Raw genomic sequence first — 22,866 nt, 5'->3', positions numbered from 1 at the left:
AGACCATTCCTTTCTTCAACAAAAGAGCTTGTCATTAATGCCTGTGGCTTCTTGGCCCATGTTCTGCTCTACTCCTGAAGGACATGCTATTCTAGAGGCAGAAGAACGGTTGAAGCCTGGTTTCCTATTGATTTGTTTCCTTCAGCCCCAAAGCTCTTCCTAGTCCCTTGCTGTTCTCCTGCAGCCCTGGCTATTTCTGTCAGGAGAGAGCAATCCTTAGGGCTGTCACTTCCAATGGCCAAAGCAGCTTGCCCTGGCAGCTCTATGCTGGCCGAATTTTCCCTTGTTGGGGTACCCTTGAGTATCTGCCATGCAGCTACCAGTGTTTATGAAGGTCCCTACAGCTTCAGGGTGACCGGATCACCTTTTCCTTGAAGGGTGACAGGAAGTGTGTGAACGGAACATGCATTCCTCCCTCCTCCCCACATCCCAGCTGTACATGAACCAGCAGAACCGGGATGCCTCCGCTCCCTCCCTGCCCTGGGCTGCGTTAGGACCATTACTAGTTCCATGGGTTGGGTCCCCAGGGTGAGCCCGGACCGGGCTGCAACCGTGCGCCTTCCCTGGGGTGCACGAACCCTCGGTGGCCGAGCAGCCTTCCGACCACGAGGAAACCGAGAGGCATCGCTCCTGGTAAGATGGCTGAGTGGCGGGAGGGGCGCAGCGCCCCTGGCTGAGCCGGGGGTCGGGTTCCCTGCCCAGGGGAACCGCTCCCCGCCCCGCAGCAGCGCCCGTGCCCGGCTCTTCTGCGCCGCGCCCCTGCGGGCTGGCCGGCAGCGGGGCGGGGAGGAAGGAGGAGCCGCCGGCGAAGGAGCCGGGCGGGTTTCCTGGCGGCGGCAGCGCTGGCGGCGGGCGGGTGTCGCGGCTTGGGCAGGTCCGTGAGAACTTCGCCGAGTCCGCCCTGGGCGGGGGCGCGCCCGTGTCCGCGTCCGTGAGAGGCACCCACCGCCCGCTCGGCATGGCCGGCCGCCTCGGCCGCGGGATGTGCTGCGGCAAGCGCGGCCGAGGCTGCCGGGGCGAGGGCGCCCTGCTTGCCCTGGGGCTTCTGGCCGCCCTCGGCTTCCTCGTGTGGTGGCACGGCCCGCCGCCCCGCCACGCCGCCCGCCGCGCCCCGCCGCTGCCGCCGTCCCCCGACACCGAGCTGCTGCGGCGGCCAGTGTACGCCAAACCTGCCCTGGACCCGGGGGCGCTGGGGGAGCTGGGCCGGGCGGTGCGGCTGGAGCTGAGCCCTGCCGAGAAGCGCCGCCAGGAGGAGAGCATCCGCCGGCACCAGATCAACATCTACCTGAGCGACCGCATCTCGCTGCACCGCCGCCTCCCCGAGCGCTGGCACCCGCTGTGAGTATCGGCGGGCTCCGGCCCCCTGCGGCCCCCAGGGCGCTTAGGGCCGGGGCAGAGGAGCCGTGCCTGCCGCAGGTGTGGCTGCCAGAGCCGCTCTGCCGAACCGGAGTGTCTGCTGTCAGCGGCCAGCGCGGGGTAACAGCGTCTCTCTCGGCTGCATCTTGCTCAGGAATGTGGAGGGTTTTGAAACTTTCTTTCCCCTCCCAAATACTCTCAGATCACAGTGTTCGCTCTCAGAGTTAAGTCCGTCGGTGACTGGCTGCCTCACCTCCGCGAGGCAGCACGCGTAGGGTGTTGGTGGTGCGTGTGCCAGTCTGTTGATTTCCCCCGGTAGCCCTGGTAGTGTGGTTTCAGCCTTCAAGCAGCGGCATGCTGCCGTGTTTCTCCTGCTGCTGTCCCCTCCTGCTGCTGTCCCCTGTGTTAGTCACCGTTGGCAGCAGCGTTCTTTTCCAGTCACTCCCAACTTTACAGATATTACACTTCCCAGACTTCAGTTGTTCATTGTATTCAAATGTCTTGTGCCACACAGTATAAAGTAGATTGTTTTATTATCACCTGGAGTGAGCTAGAAATGGTGATCACAGAGGTGCGTAACGTTATTCTGAAGTGAGACCATTTGTTCCGGGATGTTTAGTTGTTGGGACAATTTTCATTTGCAAGTTACATTTACAGTTATGAAGCCAGTGCCATATGACATAAGCAATTGTAAACTAAGGATTAGATACTGTTTGGTGAGGTGATTCTAGTTTACAGGCAATGGTGCAGTGCAGCTGTAAAGCCAGTGCAGCACAGCAGGTCTGATTGTCCTGGCCTAATGCAAATACTTGGTTTAGCTGCATGTTTACTGCAGCATGGGCTTTCCTGTGAGTGAGTGACCAGCTGGTGAGAGGAACAGGATACCCACTTATGCGTGAGATTAACTCGGTTAAAGCTTGGTGCTAATAATGCCAAGGTCACAGATTCAATCCCCCTGTATTTGGCCGTTCACTTAAGAGTTGAACTTCAATGATCCCTGTGGGTCCCTTGCAACTCAGAATAATCAGTGATTCTATGTGCCATCTGCCAAAGGGCTACTGACTCCTCAGAATCCTCTCCTCTGCTTCTCCTGAGCTTGGCTTCAGCAGGTTTACTTCATTCCAACAGGTTTGTGTGATATGGTAGCAAAGAACTGTGAAGAAAGCAGGGCTCTGTCTCTCCCATGCATTCATTTCACATCAGCGTGTCCTGGCCAGTATTTCACCAACTCTAGTTATAAGTGCTGAATCTAAAACATGAATCTTATGATGGCTCTCAAAAAGCTGAAATGCAAATGCAAGGCCTTTTTATTGTAAGTTTAAGCCTGACACTAGGCTTGTTTTTCTTAGTTATGTATATTCTCCCCTTATAAGCAGTCTGTAGACCATAGGTTCAAAACGACCATTTTAGTTGCTTTTCCATGGGAAGAATTAAATAATTTCAATTAATTATTTTGGACTTGTGCCATTTCTCTATGACAGGATGTCAGAGGAAATGAGAGATTACAGTTGTTGAACAGTAGACGTTATAGATGTGTGTGGATGACGATTCTAGAAATGAAAAAAATGTAAATAGATGAATAGATTTTGCTACAATGACAGACCCTTTTTGATTTGAATATTTGGATGTTGAAATGGCAAAATATATCCAAACCAAAAGAATCACAAAGCACCGGTGACGTAACCTCTGAGATAATTGCCTTCTGAAGCTGGGGTTGTATTGCACTGTTGTCGTATCTGCTGGCAGGTGTTTAATTTCTTTGTACACAGTTAAATCTAAATTATGGCAAAAATGTTACAGAGCATCTATCCAACTCACATAGCAAATGTAAAAAAACTTCCCCAAAGGCAATTTTGCAATGAAGTTGTTAACTCTCTCTCTTAAGAGGGAAGACCATTTAAGTGATTGAAGTAAAAAAAAAAAATAAAAAAAATGAAAGAGGTATCACAGAGCCCATAGTGATAGATATTCATTGCACTTCATTGTAAGATTAGAGGCTATACAACTTTACGGAAAACATTACTTAGTTTTTTATTTTAATCTTGGTAATGACCTTTAATGAACATTTAGGTGATAGGTGAGGCTGTAATGGTAGACTGAAACTCAGCTTCTAAAATGGTGCAAAGGCTAAATTTCAGATGTAATCAGTGAAACAATTTTGGTACCTGAAGCCCAGAAGGTGGTAAATACACCATTTTTTTAGTGGAGTCCCAGAGGAGAACTAGAGAACTATGTGCTGGCAAGCCATGTTATTTACAAACTGTGGTAAGGGAAAGATGGGTAGTCATGATCTCTTGAGAAAGTCAACTTGGCTTTTGTCAAGGATGACGTGTCTTACAAACCAATTTGAGTTCTTTGAAGGTCGTAATTATATGGATAAAAAGTTATTTCCAGATGCTTTTGATGAGTTCCTAAACAACTGTGAAAGAAGATGGAAATTTCTTGCATTTATAAATAACTGAATAGAAGCTAGAAAGCATTTGTTTTGGTCTTTTTTATTTGGTTGATTGGTTTTGGGGATTTTTTTGTTTTGTTTTGTTTTAAATAGTGAAGGGTCACCATTAAAGTCCTGTAGAAATCTGTGTTGGACCCAATGCTGTTCAACTTACAGCATGGCTTTCATAAAGAAGTGACTAATTGACAGGTCTTCAGCCTGAAAGACAGATGTGTTACCGAAAGGGTACCTCTTCCTGGGCTGCTGCAATACATGGTTGATGAAAAGTGGATAAAACAAATTCTGCCACCTCCTTGTTCCAAAAATCCATTTACTGTAAAGAATAAGGAAGTCCATCTACCAGAAAATTTAAATCAAGTATTCAGGAGATATTGGCAGATACTGTACTTGGAGACTGTGTTCTGGACTATGGGCTTTTGATCTGTTTCAGCATATTCTTTTGTGTATGGAGGCACGTCTGGAAATTTGAAATGCCAGTAAAATGGGAGGATGAAAGAAGGAAGAATAGAGGCAACATTACCACCACCTGGGTCCTCCCTGCTCCTTTTCAACTTTAATGTCCTCCCACCCTCATCAATGAGTCTGCTTTCTGGGTACAAACATTTGAATCCAATGAAAACTAGAATTTTGCTAATAAGATTGAGAGTATCTGAACCAATAAGCCATTAAACATGATATGCAAAATTATGGCACAAAGTGTTTCTTTATCAGAAAATGATGACAAAAAAACATTTTCTACTGCTACATTTTGTACATCCTAGACCTGCTATTGGAACAGAAATGTGGCAAGTTACTTGCTTATACCTATGTCTGGTAATACTATGCAGGAAGAGAAGAACAGTTTGGCTGAGATTACTGTCTCAAATAATGTACTGACTGATGATATTTGACTATGAATCCAGGAAGTTTCAAATTAAGATGTTTCTCCTACTAATAAATTCCCAACAATGCCAATATTCAGAAAGTCTTCCTTCTTTTTCTCACCACTGTAGCACGCTTTTTGTGACAACTGATCCTGTTTCTACAGAACCACAGACCTGAAGAACTCAACAACTTCTATCGTTTCCTTTAGACAGTTTCTGCTTCCTTTAACTGTCTGCCCTTGAGATCAGCAGCTGATAATGTATTTCATCACACAGGAACTCTAGTTTTATTGGTGGCTAGAACTGTGCATGTGATTGTGTGTGTATGTATGTATGAACATATATTTATTCATATACACATAAATAGATATATTTAAGCGTACATATAAACAAATAAACGTGGTATATAGACAATCTATAAAAGCATTATTTTGGAAAAATCTTATGAATAAGAATGTGAGGAAGTTAGTAAATGATCATACAGTTTGTACAAAGCTAGAAGTGAAATATGCTGTAGGGTCAGAGAAGGACAGAGATTGGAAGGAACCTCTGGGGTGTCTGCTCCAACCTCCAAGTCTCCAAGGATGGAGATTCAGCAGGTTCTTTGGACACCTCTTTCAAGGCTACATCACTGCCACAGTGACTTTTTTTTTTTTGCACCTCCCTCCCCCTCTGTTCATAATGTTGTCTGAATGGCCTTGCTTGTCTTCCCAACATCTATTTTTTAATTTCTTGTGTTTTCACTCATAAGGGAAGCAACAATTGTAGGAGGTTTAAAACCAATAAACATCTTCTGTCAGACACTGACTTAGTGAGGGCCCCATTGGGGCTGATGCCCTGTGAGTGTGGTGCGATGAGCTCTGAGCTGTGCAGTTTGGCCAGTCCTGCTCTGCCTTTCTTCCCCCGCAACAACACATCTGCATCCTGTCCCATGGGGCTTCTTGTCATGTGCTTGTTTTACAGGACCACAAGGTTAGACAGACAACTGATATGTTCTCTTAGACAGCCTTTTACAGGTTGTTACAGTGTGTAAGAAATACATTTCCAGGTTTTCTACTTGTGTTCTTTTAGATTAAGGGCTGTTCTCAATGCTGTTCCTGATTTTAGACATTCTAGCTTCTTTATTTTCTTTCAGTATTTCTCACAGGAGGAGTGCATTGCACATTTATTTTGGGGATGGTTTCTGTAAAATCACACCAGCTGCCTTTTGACTGACTCTTGCCACAGAAGGAACAAGTCAGGAATACGCACTTTTGTGCCAACTCAGCGTTTCATGTTGTCTTTTTCATTGTAGAAACCTGAATCAGCCCTTGGGGCTCATTTTATTTGTGATCACAAGGAAATGGATTTTTAATTCTTTCCTGTATTTCCTTAACTGGCAAATGATTTTAAGTAGCCACAAAAACCCCAAAAGTGTTTAATGTGGTCTGCATATTTTGCAGCTATTAAAAAAAGTTTGAGAGGTTCATTCTTTAATTCTAGGTAATTTTCTGTGATTTGGAGGTGGAGATAGAGATTCTTTATATAAAAGTTTTTTAGATGTATGATTTTATATATCTATTTAAATATCTGTGTTTATATGTTTAAGTGTCTTTATATAGATAGGTAGTTTACACAAATACTTAAATTCTTCTGTCACCATCATTTATGCCTGTAATATTATTTATTTTGAGGGAATATTGTGTTTGAGTTTAGCGTAACAATCCTGTGCTAGGATTTTTCTGAGTTTCAAAACTCTTTTTCCTGTTTGTTCCCAGATTTCAAAGTGATTCTTTTACAGTCTCACTTTCTTCTATGGTTTGTTTTCTGGGCTGTAAATACCAAATTAGCCAGGATGCTCATCTGATAGTATCTTGCTAACAAATTCCCATAATAAACCTTGATATTAGGTTTTGGTCCTTTTACTCCAAAAATCACAGCATCTGATTTTGATGGGCACGCTGCTCCTGCCAGGAGTTTTAACCTGACTCTATTCCGGGAAAAGGCGCAGCAGCCAGGTGTTTCCTCCTCAGCCCACCATGACTGCCAGACTTCACCCAGGAGCTTTTCTTTCATCTCTTATCTAGAAGTGAAATAACTGCAGTGCCTTTTTCCTTTTGTTCTGCAGTGGTCCATATAGGAAATATGAACTCTTTGAAGAGGTTAGCTGCAACAGCTTGACCTTCCTTCACATCCCTTCCCTCTAAACACACAGCTGATGGTGCATCTTGTGCCCAGGGCTGGCTTTGGCATTGGATATTCCCATGCTTTACATCTAATCAGAGTCCAGAAGACACAGCATGCTACTTCTTACGAGCAAATACTTTGCATTAAGCACTTACAAGTGTATTTGGTATAGTGGTTCTGTAACACTATGTTCACTTGTTTAGGGTTGGATTTTTTTTCATTTGTCTTCTGACCTTTTCTGGTAGAGGTTATTGTAACTAGTAACTACATTAATTGTAACACCTTTGAGTTATTACTTTAGTGTTAGTTGGCAGGATTCCTTGCGTATATAAACAGGCTTTAGATTGTCAAAGCAGTGTATCTCTGGGACATCTCATTCCTTCCTCATACAGTTAAGTGGGGGAGTAATACTTCATCATTGGGTGGTTTGGTTTGGGATTTTTTTTGTTGTTGTTTTGTTTTGGGGTTTTTGTTTTGTTTTGGAGGGAGTTTTTTGTGGGTTTTTTTGTTTGTTTTGTTTATTTGTTTGTTTTGTTTCATTTTTTAATATTTTTCTTGTCCTGCATCAAATTACTGTGATGAAAGTAAGTTTCTGAATGTAGGTGTAGGAAATGGTATGGCTATGTGCCATAAGGTTAAGTGTATCTCACTGCCTTGGAAGCATATTGCACACAGGTAACCATTTGAGCAAAATGTAACCACTGTTTCAAATCAGGAAACTAAAGTGAAAATCGATTTGTTTTCCCCATTGTCACATGCACAATTTCCTTCTAATCTGCACATCCAGAATATGGGCCAGGTAGGAACTTCTATAACCTTTCTCTAAAAATTTGGAATTAGGAGGCTCTATGGATTTCTTAAATTTGTGGATTTTAGGATACAGATTTAGTCAACTCTCATAGGTGGGCTTTCTAGACATTTTTTTCTTAATTTTTTTTACTCTGTTTTACACAGATTTGCTTTCCCCTCTCTCCTCCAAACTTCTTAGCACATATTTTCTTCTGTTTAAGGCTTCCTATCTTTCTTTCTTGCTTCTCACTATGTTTATATACTAGGCAGTGCAGCTCTTTATTATCTGAAATCTTAAAGCAGCATTTGGCAGTCTGTCTTGTCAAGACCTTATTGTCACTGAAAGAATTATTCTATAAAACATCAAATAATCTGGAAAACTGTTTCACAATCTAGCAAACCTCTCTTTTCAGAGAGTTGATCATATCACAGTGTTGTAGAGTGTACAGGGGGGCTCTCTCTAACATGGTTTGTTTCAGCAGGCATAATTTAGGGATCTTTTAGCTAGGCTGCCGGGCTGGGACCAGGTGATGGGGAAGTGTAGGCCAGCATCGCCTGAACCCATGCTGCTTATGTGTTCCAGCCTTGCCCCCGAATAATTCGGGCATTGTGGCAGTTATCTGCAGCTTGCTGCTATCTGCCTTGCTCATTGGACCAAGACACACCTTCAGCAAATGTTGCTGCCTTTTTCCGTAATAGCTGAACACCTACACATGGCATGTGTAGGTGTGCAAAACCAGTGAAACCTCTCCTGCTTGAATAAGACTTTTTTTTTTTTTAAAGAGAAAACCCCAGAACTGACAGTTGGCTCAAAGTAGTTTTATGTGAGAAAATACATTTCACATGAAAAGTTGTGTAGTGTTTGAAGAGGATAATAATAATGTTATTTATCATATCCTTAAATTTCAGTGGAAATACCATGCTTCTATATCCCAGGCTTTGATGTAATAGGGTGGCATTGCTTTTTGCTCACATGCTGGATTTTATCCATGGGTTGATTTCCCCCAAGGAGGGGTGAGGAGCAACTGTTCAACTGTGTCTTCAGCCTGGAGTAGGTGACACGGCCCTGGTAACTCTGTGGGGTCACTTAGAAACCAGTGCTACCATCTGTGTCATGCTGCAGAGCTTGGGATGCTTGTTAATGGATGTGCTGAACCCTGTGCCGCTGCTGGGAGCAGTGGGGAAGGCAAAATAGAAAAGGGGAGAGAAGACCCCAGTACAGCTGTGTCCTCTACCATGACTTGGAGAGGGTGGGAGAAGGAGGTGTTTTCTCTTGGGTGAAGATACCTGGCAGATCCCAGAGCCCACACTGCTGGCTTTGCAGCTTATGGAGTGACAATGGAGATGGTGAATATAGATTGAGATGCCCGTGGCTGCTGCCATTTGTCCCCATAAGCCTTATTTGCTTACAGCCTACAAAATTCCACATTTGAGCACACCTCTTGCTAAAAAAAATCTGCCTTTTAATTCAATGTTTCAACCATTCAAATTAGAAAGAGAAAAGGAGGTTGTGTGGTGAGTCAACATGTCTACAGCCTATCATAACAAACCCAGTGAACCTGGTTCCTAGCCCACCGTGTGAAAGCCAACCTGAAGGAGGACCCTGGCAGTGTTTTCCAGGTGACACTATGGTGGGGCATATAGGGCAATGTCACGTACTGTAGTCACATAATTCACGTTGAATCAGATATAGCTGTGACACATGCTGTTTTGCACCTCTTGAGAGAAGCTACGCAATCTTGAACTTGCCTCAGGCATCCACATTGGAACTTCAAAAGCAAAACTTACATAGTGTACCTTTAGAAAGCATTAAATAATTTATGAGCAGTTTGTATTCTTAACAAATCTTTAAAAACTCACAGAGCATTTAATATTTTTTTCTTAAAGTATGAGTAACTGCATATAGAAGATCAAATTTGGAGATTAAAATATATTTTCCCTTCCTGTATCGTTGTCACAGTTGTGGTGAAAGTCTTAAATAAGAGCATGTCAGCAACCATTCCTAATTAACTCATGGCAGCATGCCCGGTGTGCACACATTCATGCTCTCTCTCCCTGTGTGTAGATACACATCTAAGAGAAAGAGCTCCCTACAATGAAATAAATTGAGTGATTACGTTAATTGACACAAATGTTCTTCAAAACGGCCCATTTAATTTTGTTTAGGCATTTCCTGACTGATGTTTCCTTAGTTTCTAATAAATAACCTATTGTAAAACTTGCTAACAGAAGATTTTGTAGCGTAGTAGATTCCAAGGTTAATTTACTAAACCTTTCAGCCGTATACTCTCGGTTAGACTGTGGCTTAAAAATGCGGTGTAAAAAAGGCAAAACCAAACCCACAGGAATTTGGATGTATGATGATACACTTTTATGTGCTTTGCTTCAGTTTGCATTTGTCGACTGAGATGCGTTGCTGTAGTAAAAGATCCAGTAAAGATGGTACATAGTGAATGTGGTTTTGTGTTCAGCATTATTTTCTCTTTCTTATCTAGAGATTTAAAAATTTATAGATGAACACAATTAGGATTTTAAAATGTAGATGTTGTCTTAGTATAAATTGATAAACAGAAGCTTTGTTCTCTTGGCATTTCTTGTTTTATACTGGTCTTTTAAGTCACAGTGATCAAGCAAAAGGAACTCTGGAACACCCACCCAGCATGGCAGAGAGTGCCTGAGGGAAATGGAAGATAATACAGAAGCGGGCTGCTGCTGGGGCAGGGCAGTGTCCCAGGCCACTCTTTGGGAGGTGGTTAGGGGCAGTCCTGGCCACATTTTCTCTGGGTGCCACTCTACTGTGCCCAAGGATTATGCTTGTACGTTTTCTAGTGGGTCTGCAGAGAGCAGGAGTCACCAGAGGGCAGACACTGAGCAGATGTCACTCTTTTGCATTACCATACCTGTTATGGTTATTATCCAGTATGTATCAATGTTTTTCAGTGAAATCCGAGTTCTGTTTAAGACTTTATGCATTTATTGACTCTAAAAAAGCTCCTCAGATATGCTAGCAGCAGTTTTTTCTTCAGTGACTGACCCTGGTATCTGATAACTGTTTCCAAAATCAGCATGACTAGAGATATTGTGTACTTCTCTGAAGAAAATGAGCCCATTCAACATGCACACGTTTTTAAATTAGGTGGTTGTTTATTTTAAAATGTATATCATTATTGCAAATTCCTGTGGTTGAATAAGATCATGAGAGTAGTGAAAGAATATATTGCACTTCAAATGCATCTGCATTTATTGTCCATGCTTGGAAATGTCATGCTTACAGGCAAATCTATTTGTTTTGTGTCTATGTTGTGCTTTTACAAAGCATTTGGTAGTTATGATAATGAGGTTCAAGGTGATGTATCAACAGGCAGTAGTAGAGACTCTACGTACTTTAACTTTAGTTGTAGAAAAGTTAAGCAGATGTTCTGTAGATGGAGGTGGGAAGCCACAGAGGTCTGTTTGGCTGTGCTAGATAAATGGCTTAAGGAGGGTGAGGAGAGTCGCCCTCTGGATCTGTGTTTATGGACATGCAGAGTCCAGATGATTAGCTCAAAAGTAACACCTAGCTTTTAGGATGGTTAATGTGAGATGCAATTAATCCTGTCTTAACATGATCCTCTATATTGGAAAGGACAGAATTATGGGTTTGAGGGTGACACTAAAAGAACGCCTTAGCCAGAAGCCAAAAGCAAGCTGCAGTATAGGCAACATAAATATACATTCCCAGTATCTGCAAAAACATATTTTGGGACTGCTGTCACCAGTTTTTATCCCCCTGTCATTTTAATGATATACCATAACTGATACGCATTTGTTTTTCTGAATAACCCAAAGTAGGAGTGGAATGATTCACTTGGAAAGTAGGAGTCTGGATACTTGGCTGATACATGGAGAATAAAAGTATATGAAATTTGCAAAGGTGAATACAGAAGATGCGCTGCTAAGGTGCTTCTGTGGTAAATAGGCATCGAGGAATGGAAAAGCTGAGTTATGACCGCTATGCTTCAAGTCAGGTTTTGTACTTGACATGGGTTTTTTGAAGCTTCTGTATCTTGTGAAGTTGTCCATATGCATGCCACTTAATTGTTATTCAGCAACACTTCCAAGCATTTCCATTTCAGGGATTCATTAGCTTTTTAAAGATTTTCTTGCACTATAATTTTTGCAGGGTGTAAATGCTTTGGGTTTGTAATCTCCCCAATGGGATTAATTTTTAAGGCTTAGCAAAACTCTTTGAAATTTCTTTCATTAGAGAAAGATGAGAAAAAGTGTGCCTCATTTTAACAGCCATACTTGAGACTGCTAACAGTAGAAGTCTTGTAACAATTTAGCAAGAAATATATGTCTTGGAAATAATTTTTGAGATAAACATGTAAATCTGCATAGAAGTTGAATAATGGATTTTTCCTATTTTTTTATTTTTTTCTAATTTTCCTTTAAAGAGGAAGTTTAAAACCATTTCTCCTTCTCCTATCACTACAGGCCCTTGTAAACAATCCCTCACCAGCTTTCTCGTAGACTCTCTTTAGGGATTGTAAGTTTTAATTTTGACCTCTTTCTTGACTTCAGAAACCTAAAAAATATGTGCTCTGTTATGTCCTGTAGGAGGCTGACCTTTTCCTGCAATGTGAGGTGTGCTCAAGGAAGGAGGCAGCAATACACAGTGAATCACAAACACTTTGGGGATTGCCTTGCTGTGTGCCAAATTATGTTTGCCATCTCCAGCATGTAATTTTCAGGCAAATCCATTGAAGTCTTTAATCTATAATTAGGCTTATAAGCTTCTTTAGACCTTTTGGATTTCCTTCTTTCTTAAATAATTGAACACAGCATTGTTATTCTGTGAATCTTTCTGCCATATTTTCCAGAGAAAGTTTTACTGGAGAGATTTTTATTTATTTATTTATTTATTTTTTATTTTCTAAAATGGGTATGTGAAGATCCTATTTTCATCAAGAAATTAATTCAAAATTATGTGGTACAAGTGATTAATAAAAAGGGAGAATTTTTTCCTGGCAGTACTGAGCATAAATAGTTTTTGAGTTAGGCTAAAGTAAATATGAGTTTTCAAAATTGAATTCATACAGTAGGTTTTTCTGCATTAAAAAAAAAAGAAGTTAATTAAAATGTCACTCTTTTTTCATGTGTTAATACGCGAACGTTTGGCTAAATAAATGAATTTTGTCACCAGCCAGAGGTGAGGCAGTTCTCTGTGTGAATGCCCCTGTTTGCCTCAGGACAAGTTACAGCCTGGAGGAACAGGCATTTTTGTACTTCACTACATAAGTGTGTGTGTGTATGTGTACCTGCCTATCTGTGTATATCTGTTTGTGTGTATGCATGCATACACATGGTATATGAGTGTTGTTGCATAGCATTCCTTTTGTGTTTGAGAAGCAGCCTTCTGTGAGCCTCCTCTGCTCAAGTGTCATTTCTCCTCCTTCCTTCCTCATTTTCAGGTATTTATTACAGAAATATTCTACAGACCTTTTGTTTTCCTCATAAGAATTTTAATTTTACGAATATTCAGATTAAGACTTTTTTTTCTTTCTGTACAATAGATCTTAATAGTTGCATAATCTTTAAAGAAACCTGCAAGTCTTTTTTAATTGCAAACACAGCAGTGCTAAATAGTTTGTAAATACTTTCTCAATGTGCCATAGGTAAGCAGTTTGCTTTTAATGTTGTTTTCTGAGTGTTTTGGGGAATTTTGGTGCCCCTAAATTGACCTAAGGGATTTTGCTTTCAGGTTTCCTACTGATCAATTTGATTTCCTTTTTCTGCTCCCAATACCGTGGGTTTTGGAGGACTCACTGCTATTCTGTTTCAGCAGGAGGGATGTCCTACCTGCTTTGGTATCTGTTGCGACCAAGCAGTCTACAGGAGCTGAAGTATGTCCTTCTGCCCCTTATAAGCCCTGGTGACTCCAGGCAGTAAGCTGGAGACATAAGAAAGTTCCAACATCTCTAAACCATTTCTGTCGAGTTTTAATAAAACTGCTAATGTGGAATGCTCTAAGCAAAGGGGAGAAATTGTAATAAATACGATCATTATTTTAAAATTCATTTAGACCAGTGGATGCTTTTAACAGTTTATACATTTGGCTCAGTTGTAATTTTCTTGGCATCCTTACGATCATTTAGGGAAGTTCCTATATGTATTTATAGCAAATACATTCTGGAGCTTAATCCAATGGCTTGCAAACTTCCTGGCTCTCTGTAGACCTGAACCCATGCATTTCTATGTCTGTTTATGGTCTTTCTGTATTTCACTATTATATTTTGGCAGTTCTGTGGTCTTTCCAATTTCTGCTTTAGTGTACATATGTCTCAGTTCTGTTGCTGGTTGGGTTTGTTTTTTTTTTCCTCTTTATATGTTGCTGTTCCTTCACAGTTATATTTTTACTGTCTACATTTGTTTTATTTCCCAAAGCACAAGTGATCAGTAATTAATGTTCCTGGTTTTACTGCACTTAGGTTGTTGGGGGTTTGTTTGCTTGTTTGTTTTTATTTTTGTTTGGTTTTTAATTTTCTTTCTGTAATCTGAGGCGTTTTGGCTTTTGCTTCTTCTTCTACTTGAGTTAATATTGTACAAAGACAGCTACTGCATGTACACCAGCCCAGAATACCTCTTATTATTTTTCTTTTTAGACATTTTGGGAGTTTGCAAAATTTTAGTCATAAGGCTTCTAAGAAAATAGAGCTTCTAGAAGAGCTACTTCCTGAAAGTGTTTGCATGACTTTTCCACAAACATACAGTTCTTTTAAGATCCTATGTTCTTGCTTACATTTAGTAAATAACATACAAATTCTTCATTTGAGGATCATTTTCTGAAAACTAACAAATGTTTTTGCACTTGTACTAAATGTAATACCCTCCCTTACAGGTGCAGAGAGAAGATGTATGATTATTATAACCTGCCAAAAACCTCCGTTGTGATAGCTTTTTATAATGAGGCTTGGTCAACACTTCTGCGAACTGTTCACAGTGTTCTTGAGACATCTCCAGATATTCTTTTGGAAGAAATTATTCTTGTAGATGATTACAGTGACAAAGGTAGGAAGAATAATTCTAAATAATGTTGATTGTTGATGGGCTTTTTTTGTCAGCCAGTCCACAGGAGAAGGTTATGCAGTTTAGGTCACATACCATAATATTGTACAACACAGGCATCTAATTGGAAAATATTTTTTCTTGTAGTGTGCCAGGGAAAAATTTGGCTTCTGAACCAAATTTAGTTTAGAATGGGGAAGCATGTGTTGTACATGAGTGCTTGCCTGCATAGATAATCTACAGTCTGTTGAAACATTTTAGGTTGCCTGATTTGAGCAAGTTTTGATTGCTCTAAGGTTGCCCTGGTGTCTCAAGTAATGACAGCTACCTAGTTCTTTGGTTTAGTTTGAATAATGGGACACAAAGGCACTGCTGGCATTTTCCACTACACATGAATTGTGTTAAGAGTAAAACATTAACAAATCTTTAAGTAACATTTGAGAAGCATTTAACAATCTGAAAATGAATTGCAGGGCCAAATGTAAAGCATTTGATTTCTTAAAAGTAACCATTATTTGTGTCCATCTAGGTTCTGTGCTTTTTCTATGTCCTTTCTTAGGAGTTCAAACTGCCAGTATCTTTAGGGTACTTCTATAAGCAATATGCTACTGAGGAGATAACTTTCTGTAGCATGATATTAACAAATTGTTCCAGAACTATATTATTACTTTCCTGTTTGTTTGTTATAGAACATTTAAAGGAGACTTTGGAGAACTACGTGGCTGGTTTACGCAAGGTGCGTCTTATCCGGGCAAATAAGCGAGAGGGGCTGGTTCGAGCCCGGCTGCTGGGGGCATCTGTGGCGAAAGGAGACATCCTGACCTTCCTGGACTGCCACTGTGAATGCCATGAGGGCTGGCTGGAGCCGCTGTTGGAAAGGTGAGCCGATGCTCTGGGCTTGTTTTCTTTCCCACTGGAGAAGAAGAGACAAGACAATTTGGCACTCCTCTGCAGTGGAAAAATGACTTGTAGTTTACCAAATGTTACTGCAGCCTGGTCCCTGAGGCACTGCAAGTGCTTGCCTCCTGGCTGTGGGGAAGCAAATGGAAGTGTGAAAGATCAGGAAATGGGATTTTTTTTTTTAATCCTGGTGACCAAGCTGCTCTTTTTCTTCAGACAAGGGAAATTTTTCTTTTTCAGGAAGAGGAATCCCCCCACGCCCAGCTTTGAAACTACCTTGGGAAAGGTGGCTGCTTCTGTCAGCCAGGGTTGTGGATGAGAAGAAGGTCTGGAAAGATGTGTGCCCCGAGACATGCCTTATTGCAGGACAATATGCACATAAGCAGAGTGGAATACAAGTCAAAAAACTTCATCTTCCTAATCCCGAGCAAATCCGTCTTTCCAAACTGGTTCTAATATAAAACATGATGGGGTAGGATAGGGAGGAGTTAATGTTATGTCAACGCTGACTTTTACTTGGAAACCATCTGTCCTAGGACACTGAACTTTACACCTATGTAGTCTCTTGTCTATACTGCAGATCTGCCAGGCTGTTCAGAAAACTTCCATTGATTAAAAACAAACAAAGAAAACAAAAACCCAAAGAACCCTCCAAAAGCTACAAGAAAAAAACCTGGAAACCAGAATACAAGCTCTCCATTACAGCTTTGAATATTTAGGGTATTCTTAAAGCCTCACCCATGCATATTCATCAGCCATACATGCACTTTTCCTGCTGTCAGTTCCGCCTCTGGCACACCTCACCACAGCACCCTACTGCCCTCACATCACATCCATTGCTTTGTCCCCCTTACTGACAGCTTATGGCTTTACCTCCTTGGATGCCATTAGGATATGCTGATAGATAGAGTACCTGAATCACACTCCCAAATATTCTGTATAGAAAATCAGTTCTCTTTAAAACACAGTTAAAAAAGATTCTTTCCTCAAGGCCAGTGGTTTGATTTGCATCCTGTAAAGATTCCCACGGGCTACTATAGACTTTGGATACAGACCAGAAAAAACAGCCCTATGCAAAATGGAGAAAGACTTCCAAAAGCACTTGCTGTCTTGATGTATGCAAGTCTTCCTGATACCTAGTGGGACATGTGTTCTCAAACTCCCCAGGTCCATTTGAAATTGTATCTAGAATACTATTTTAGTTTTTTGTTTTCTTAAAATTGCCATAATTACCTTGTTTCTAAATTTCATGCCGTACATTCCAGATGACTGTGGGTTAACTATGATAGTTTGAAGAAAGGAAAAGGGATAAACATCAAATAATGAGCATGGGTTTAACGACTGCCTTCTAAAGAAACAGTGTGACTGTGGAGAGGATTCTGAAATTTCTTCACTTCTTTAGCGCACCACTAGATGGCAATCTTGAGGAAGGATTGGAATGATTTTACACATTATAAATCACCTTCTGTAAAAAGTTAGCCCTGAATGTGTCTTGGAATTCTTGGTCTTCTTGCTGCAGATGCAGATGTACACCTCTAAGGGGAAGTTTTCATGGCATATCTGACTCAAATGTATGGGAGCAATACAACAGTGCATTTTAGAGCACAAACATGGTTGTATTTGTAAGCTGCCTGTGCCTTGTACCATCTAATTAATTCTTAACTTATGGAAAAAGAGATGGCTTTTCACTTTTGTGATTCCTTTCATAACTGAAATCACATTCCAGCTACCTAATTTTCACTCCTTTTCCTACTTGTTACAGGAGCAGCAAAGCATTTTTACTTTTTATTGGGATTTTTTTCTCTGTGTACATATGATTCTCATTGCTTTGTACATTAGTTTTATGCAACTGAGAGAGGAGATAGCAATATTTGTATAAGCCCTTTTGTGTGCTCAAGATTTCAATGGAAGATGATAATGAAGAAAACAGCTGTGTTGCATATTCCCTCCAGCAACAAGAGACCATTTCATACTTAAGGCAGTCTTTGTCAGCTCAGACAATACTTCTGTGGAACTGCTGCTGCATTTAACCTTCACAAGCTGCTCTAATTTCAGAGTCTGAGCCCTTGGTCAGCCTGCGGGTTTTAATCTTTATAATCCCATGAGGAACTGGCTCTCTTTGAATGACAGATACACCGCATCTCTTACTTATTTGACAATATAATATGTTCATTTTTCCTTTACCTCTGGAATATGTAAACGAGAAGACTGAGGGCTAAAACAAGTACCAGCATCTTAAAGTCAAACACGTCACTTCATTGCACTGAGCTATCAGGGAATGTCTAACACTAGTGTAGAGAAGATGCTAAACAATGATTTAGAAGAAAGACCTTAGCTTCAGCCTGTGTGCTTGAAATTGCCCCTAGTACTGAGACAGGCCTTTCCAGAAGTTGAGGAGAAGGCAAAGAATCCTGCTGCCATTTTTAAGGGCAAATGGCTTTGGAAAGGAATCCAGAAAACCCTGCATAGTATTGAGAAATGGGAGGAAGGGGTTTATCTTCTTGAAGAAGTAGACCTGCAAGAAATGTCATTAGCTCTGATGTATTCTTAGTATGATAAAGATCTTGACTATCTTTAGATTACCCTTGCTGATAGGTATGTCATTCTGCAGTGCTATCTTGTTTCTCCTCTTCATCTCCTATGTTGCCAGGGTTTCTGAGAGCCTCCTTTATGTATATTTCACTAATCACTAATTTTACTAATCACTGGAGATCTAATTCCAGTATTGTGTGTTCAAAAGAACATGCAACATTTAAGCTCACGGCTTCTTTTTGAGTTATTGTTGTAGTACTTAGTGTAACTTTTTTTGGATTATCACAGTTACAAGAACAACCATGACTTTGAGGGCCAAGAGGCTGGCTAATTTATTATTCACCTTGGCAGAACTGTACAATAATGCTACTCTCTTAAACGCAGCAACCCGTACAAAAAGAAAACAGACTTTTTTTTGTTGAGAATGTGATGCTGGCTATGGAAGCCAAGCCAGATGCTTAATGTGTTATCTTAAGTCATCTGACATTCCTCCCTTCCACTGTCCAGGAAGATTGATGCTTACCAGGTGCCTATAGCTGAGTCCATCCTGATACATCCTCCTGATGCATCCTCAGTAGGAAACTGGTGGTTATTCTGGTAGCCATCATTTCCTTGTATTGCAGTGTGAATTGAAAAGGAGCAAAACTTTGTGTTTGGTATCTGTAAGCATTCCTTGTTCTTGTCAGTTATACCTTTTGAGAGAAGTTTCTAATGGAAGTTACCCTTTTGTTTTAAAAAAATACCAGGATTGCGGAAGAAGAAACGGCTGTCGTCTGCCCTGTTATTGATGTTATTGACTGGAATACATTTGAGTACTTGGGAAATGCTGGTGAGCCGCAGATTGGTGGATTTGACTGGAGGCTGGTCTTCACTTGGCATAGTACCCCTGAAAGAGAACAAAAACGGAGGAAGTCCAAGACTGATGTGATCAGGTTAATTTTTATGCATCTTATGCTGTGAATGTGTTTTTGATTTCACCTGAAAATACCAGATGCTGAAAAATATTTGAGAAATAAGCATATTACTAAAAATCACTTTTTTTGCTTAGTTCCCCGTTTTTTACAAAATAGCTCCTGCTTACCATGGTCTTGGAAAAAATATTGGTTTAAAAGCTGAAACTCCTATGTCATCTTCTATATAGAATCCTTATTACAAAGTAGTCTTTTGACTACTCTAGGCAAACTCCCAGAGATGTTTATCAGCGCTTGGAAGGGGTGTAACTGATAAATACTGAAGGATGTTCTCTGTGCAAAGCAAAGAGCTTCGTGTTGTAAAAAGCATCACGGGCAATGATGAAAAGAGAAAAAAATCATTAACCAGTTAGAATGCAAAAGTTATTTTGAAGACTTTATCTGTGCTGTAGCCATAGTGGTGGTTCCTTGTGCTATTTTCAAAGGTGAACCAGTTTTTTATTGAGATGAAACGATACAGCTCTATCCACCAAGGTTTCTCTTAAGGGCTATCTCACAGGAGCTCACTCTGATGTCTTCCTTGTGGGTATTAGTTTTGTTTTAATTTAAGATTAGTTACAATCGGTTGGTATTATTTGTCACTCCATGTTGTGTTTTTAGGAGAGATAAGGTAATAGAGCAAACAAGGCATCTGGAAAATGGGCACCGTAGATAAAATCCTGATAGTTCAGGGTCTGCTGTGTTCAACTTGGAAGTTACTCTATTTCAGCAGTGTATTGTAATAAATTAAGCTGTTTGGCACTTTTGTTAGTACTTACTTTTATTTATAATATGTTATCTTATAGACTACAGCAAATACAGAGTGATTAATTTTTCTCAGTCTTTTCTAGGTGGCTTATCATGATAATAATACCCAGTACTTCACAAATATCAATGAACTTATCCTCAACTGAGAGAACATTTTTTTTACATGGGAAAAATGAGGCAGAAGTTTAGTCCTTCTCTGCATATATTAGTCCACATCCTCCTTCAAAAAAATTCAAAATAGAGTAAATGTTTTAAAATCCTTTAGCTCAAATATGATGCTTTTTTCTTCTTCATGACAAGAAGAATTGTTTTTGACATGCTAAGAGGAGAACAATGAGGGATAAAGTTTCATAGTAGCCTGGGGACTGTGAGCTCGACAAGTGTCTGGAGAAAGCAGCAATGCCAAGAGTGGTGTCACCAACAGCTGTGTTTGGAAAGATGAGTTCTGGAGGGAGATAGAAGAACTTGACTGGTTATGGAGTTTGGTTTTTTTCCTTCTGTCTTGCCTCATCTCATTCCATTATTTGAAACAGCATATGACAATGTGAGACAGTGTTGCTTCAAAAAAGATAGCTGGTAAAATTGGTTTTGACAGATTAAGACTAATTGATCACTCCACCTTGCGTTTTTTAATATTTACCTCAACAGCAATTTAGTAAAATTCATAAAATGTCAGCTGAACTCAGTTCCAATCAGCATTATATACTTGGTACTTTAAAGAGAGTAATTTTCTAAGACTATGAACAATTAGGAACAATACCGAACAAATACAAGTTTATGTATATGTGCACATGCTACCCTACTGAAAGTACATCCCTTAAGTGCACTATCACTCTAGGCCTTGTGATCTTCCATGAGGATCCAGTCTTGACTCCTGATTTTTTTTTCCTCAAACTTAGTCAAGAATTTAAGAACATACAAATGGGCAGATCTTAGAAAGAAAACAAATATCCGTAGGGGTTATGTTTACTTAATTCTTAATTGATGTCTGAGACTTTTTTCACTTGATTTTAATGGGATCAAGAATGTTGTTATTAATTACCAAAGCACAAATAGTTCTTTAATTATTACTTAGGTAAAATACATAAAGGTACAGCACTTAGAATTTCAGAGCTGACTAATACAGTTCTGCTACAAAAAAACCAAACTTATGTTCTATTATGTGAAGGTAAGAGACAACTCATTTATGCACAAAGACACTGCAATTGCAAAAAATTATTTTAAGACAATATTTATACATTGTGGGGCTTGTTTCAGATACAATTTTTTTACTATGAAATTAAATTTAAATGGCCTCATGATAACCAATCAATGTCTGGCTTTTAGTTTATATCCAGAAAAGACTGAGAAAATAGAAAATAAAAATATATGGTATTTTTTTATCTGTTTGATTGGTTCATTAATTTTTTTCTTCTTATTCAATTCAGAGTTACTATTCTCTTTTACAGGTCTCCAACCATGGCAGGTGGATTGTTTTCTGTGAGCAAAAAGTATTTTGATTATCTTGGTTCGTATGACACAGGAATGGAAGTGTGGGGAGGAGAAAACCTTGAATTCTCATTTAGGGTAGGTGGCTTAATTGAAAGTTTCTTTTCCTGAGAATAAAACAAGGTTCTTATTTCTTTCTTCATGGCCTTTTACGTAGTGAAATAGCTGTAATAAAAGCGAGTGTTAAGAGAGTATTTTGGAAGGTCTTTATATGAATGTTTTCCTCACACTTTGGTATAGCTGTTATTTTCCTTCCAAATAGGCATTTTAAAGCAATTTTTAAAACATATCTTTGTTTTGAGTGCCAGTATAAAATACAAGTGGTGGTGTGATATTAGTGGGTAAAGTTTACATTCTGTGGCTTGAAGAAGGTCATTGGAAAGAAGCATTTGTAATTCTTTGATGTGGTTGATTGAGTGAGCAGGAGGCAGCTGATGGCTGTTCCCCGTGGGGCAGGACAAGGCAGCCCCTGTACTTCTTTTAAGGCTTTATTCTGTTTCACCTCAGGAAAAGTTTATGTAAGGGTTATATAAGGTGTTGGGAAGATCTCCAGGAACTGTAGAGCTGCACCCCACGAGGGGTGGGCCAGTGCTTAGGTCTGAGGCAGATAGATAGCTGTAATGAAAAGGATTTACAGCAGGGAAAAAGAGAGGAGACACAAGATAGTCCAGACTGATAAGCAAGACAGTCTTGTCCTCTTCAACTCAGCTGTTATGAGTGTGTGGCTGATTCCTGCTGAGCACTGGCTGCCTGTGGTTTGCCCCATATCACACTTAGCTCACTGAAGCAATCCAGTCATGACGTAGGAGGGACACTATAGGGCCGCTTTTGGCTTTCAGGGAATTCACAACTTGTTATTCTGGATTTCCCTTGTCTGTTGTGCCCATCAATAGTTATGTTTTATGGTCGTATTTGCCTTTCTGTGAGTCACTGAATTGTGGTACCGTGTGACAACAGATTTCAGGGATAAATTGCATTTTAATGTTACAAACCCACTTTCTTGAGAAAGGAGGCATCAGCAGACTGTCTCTCTTGATGTCTGCCTCTCTTAATGTCAGAGAAGCATGGAGTCTTCCTGGCTGCTGTTCCTGTCTCCTGCTGCCTGTAGTGCAGGAATCCTAGCAAAGAGGGTACAGAAATATGGAAAGAAAATTATTAGGAAAGATAATAAGCACAGGCCTAGAGTTGACATGGTTTCTTTCTGGAGGGGGGATTTCTCAGCTGGAAACCCTGTTTGTGTTTATGGCCACCTCCTGTCACATAAGTCCAAACACACAGCCTACTTAGTAGTCTTGGTCTAATTCAGCAGGCCTCCACCTGAAGCTTAAAGTAGTTGACCCACCTCCATCAGCACTGAAGCAGAAGTCTCCCAGCTGTCTCCAGTTCTGGGGTATCTAGAACTGCAACTCCTTTTAGAAAATCTCAAAGATAGTGTGCTTGGCATGCAGTTGTTGGCTCTCCGCTCTTTGTGTCGCTTTTCAGGAGACAAAAGCTTGCAGGCAGAACAAGCCTGATCCTTTCCCTTTATGACCCGAAGTGTCCCTGTGCTGCC

The 22,866-nt window shown here is 40.5% G+C and overlaps 1 protein-coding gene across 1 annotated transcript in view; it reads left to right on the top strand.

The window, feature by feature from the left end:
- The first annotated feature begins 958 nt into the window (after nucleotides 1-958).
- The window catches only part of GALNT12 (polypeptide N-acetylgalactosaminyltransferase 12), a 46,316-nt gene continuing 24,408 nt past the window's right edge, over nucleotides 959-22,866 (top strand). The window contains exons 1-5 of the mRNA XM_027679486.1: nucleotides 959-1,338; nucleotides 14,510-14,679; nucleotides 15,366-15,555; nucleotides 18,855-19,040; nucleotides 21,275-21,392. Of these exons, the coding sequence (XP_027535287.1) occupies nucleotides 959-1,338; nucleotides 14,510-14,679; nucleotides 15,366-15,555; nucleotides 18,855-19,040; nucleotides 21,275-21,392 (1,044 nt within the window). The remainder of the gene's footprint in view (nucleotides 1,339-14,509; nucleotides 14,680-15,365; nucleotides 15,556-18,854; nucleotides 19,041-21,274; nucleotides 21,393-22,866) is intronic.

Source organism: Neopelma chrysocephalum, unplaced genomic scaffold, assembly GCF_003984885.1.
Source record: "Neopelma chrysocephalum unplaced genomic scaffold, ASM398488v2 Primary Assembly neopelma1_22b, whole genome shotgun sequence".
Lineage (NCBI taxonomy): Eukaryota > Metazoa > Chordata > Aves > Passeriformes > Pipridae > Neopelma > Neopelma chrysocephalum.
The sequence above is the reverse complement of the archived record's forward strand: the minus strand, read 5'-3'. Positions and strand labels throughout refer to the sequence as shown.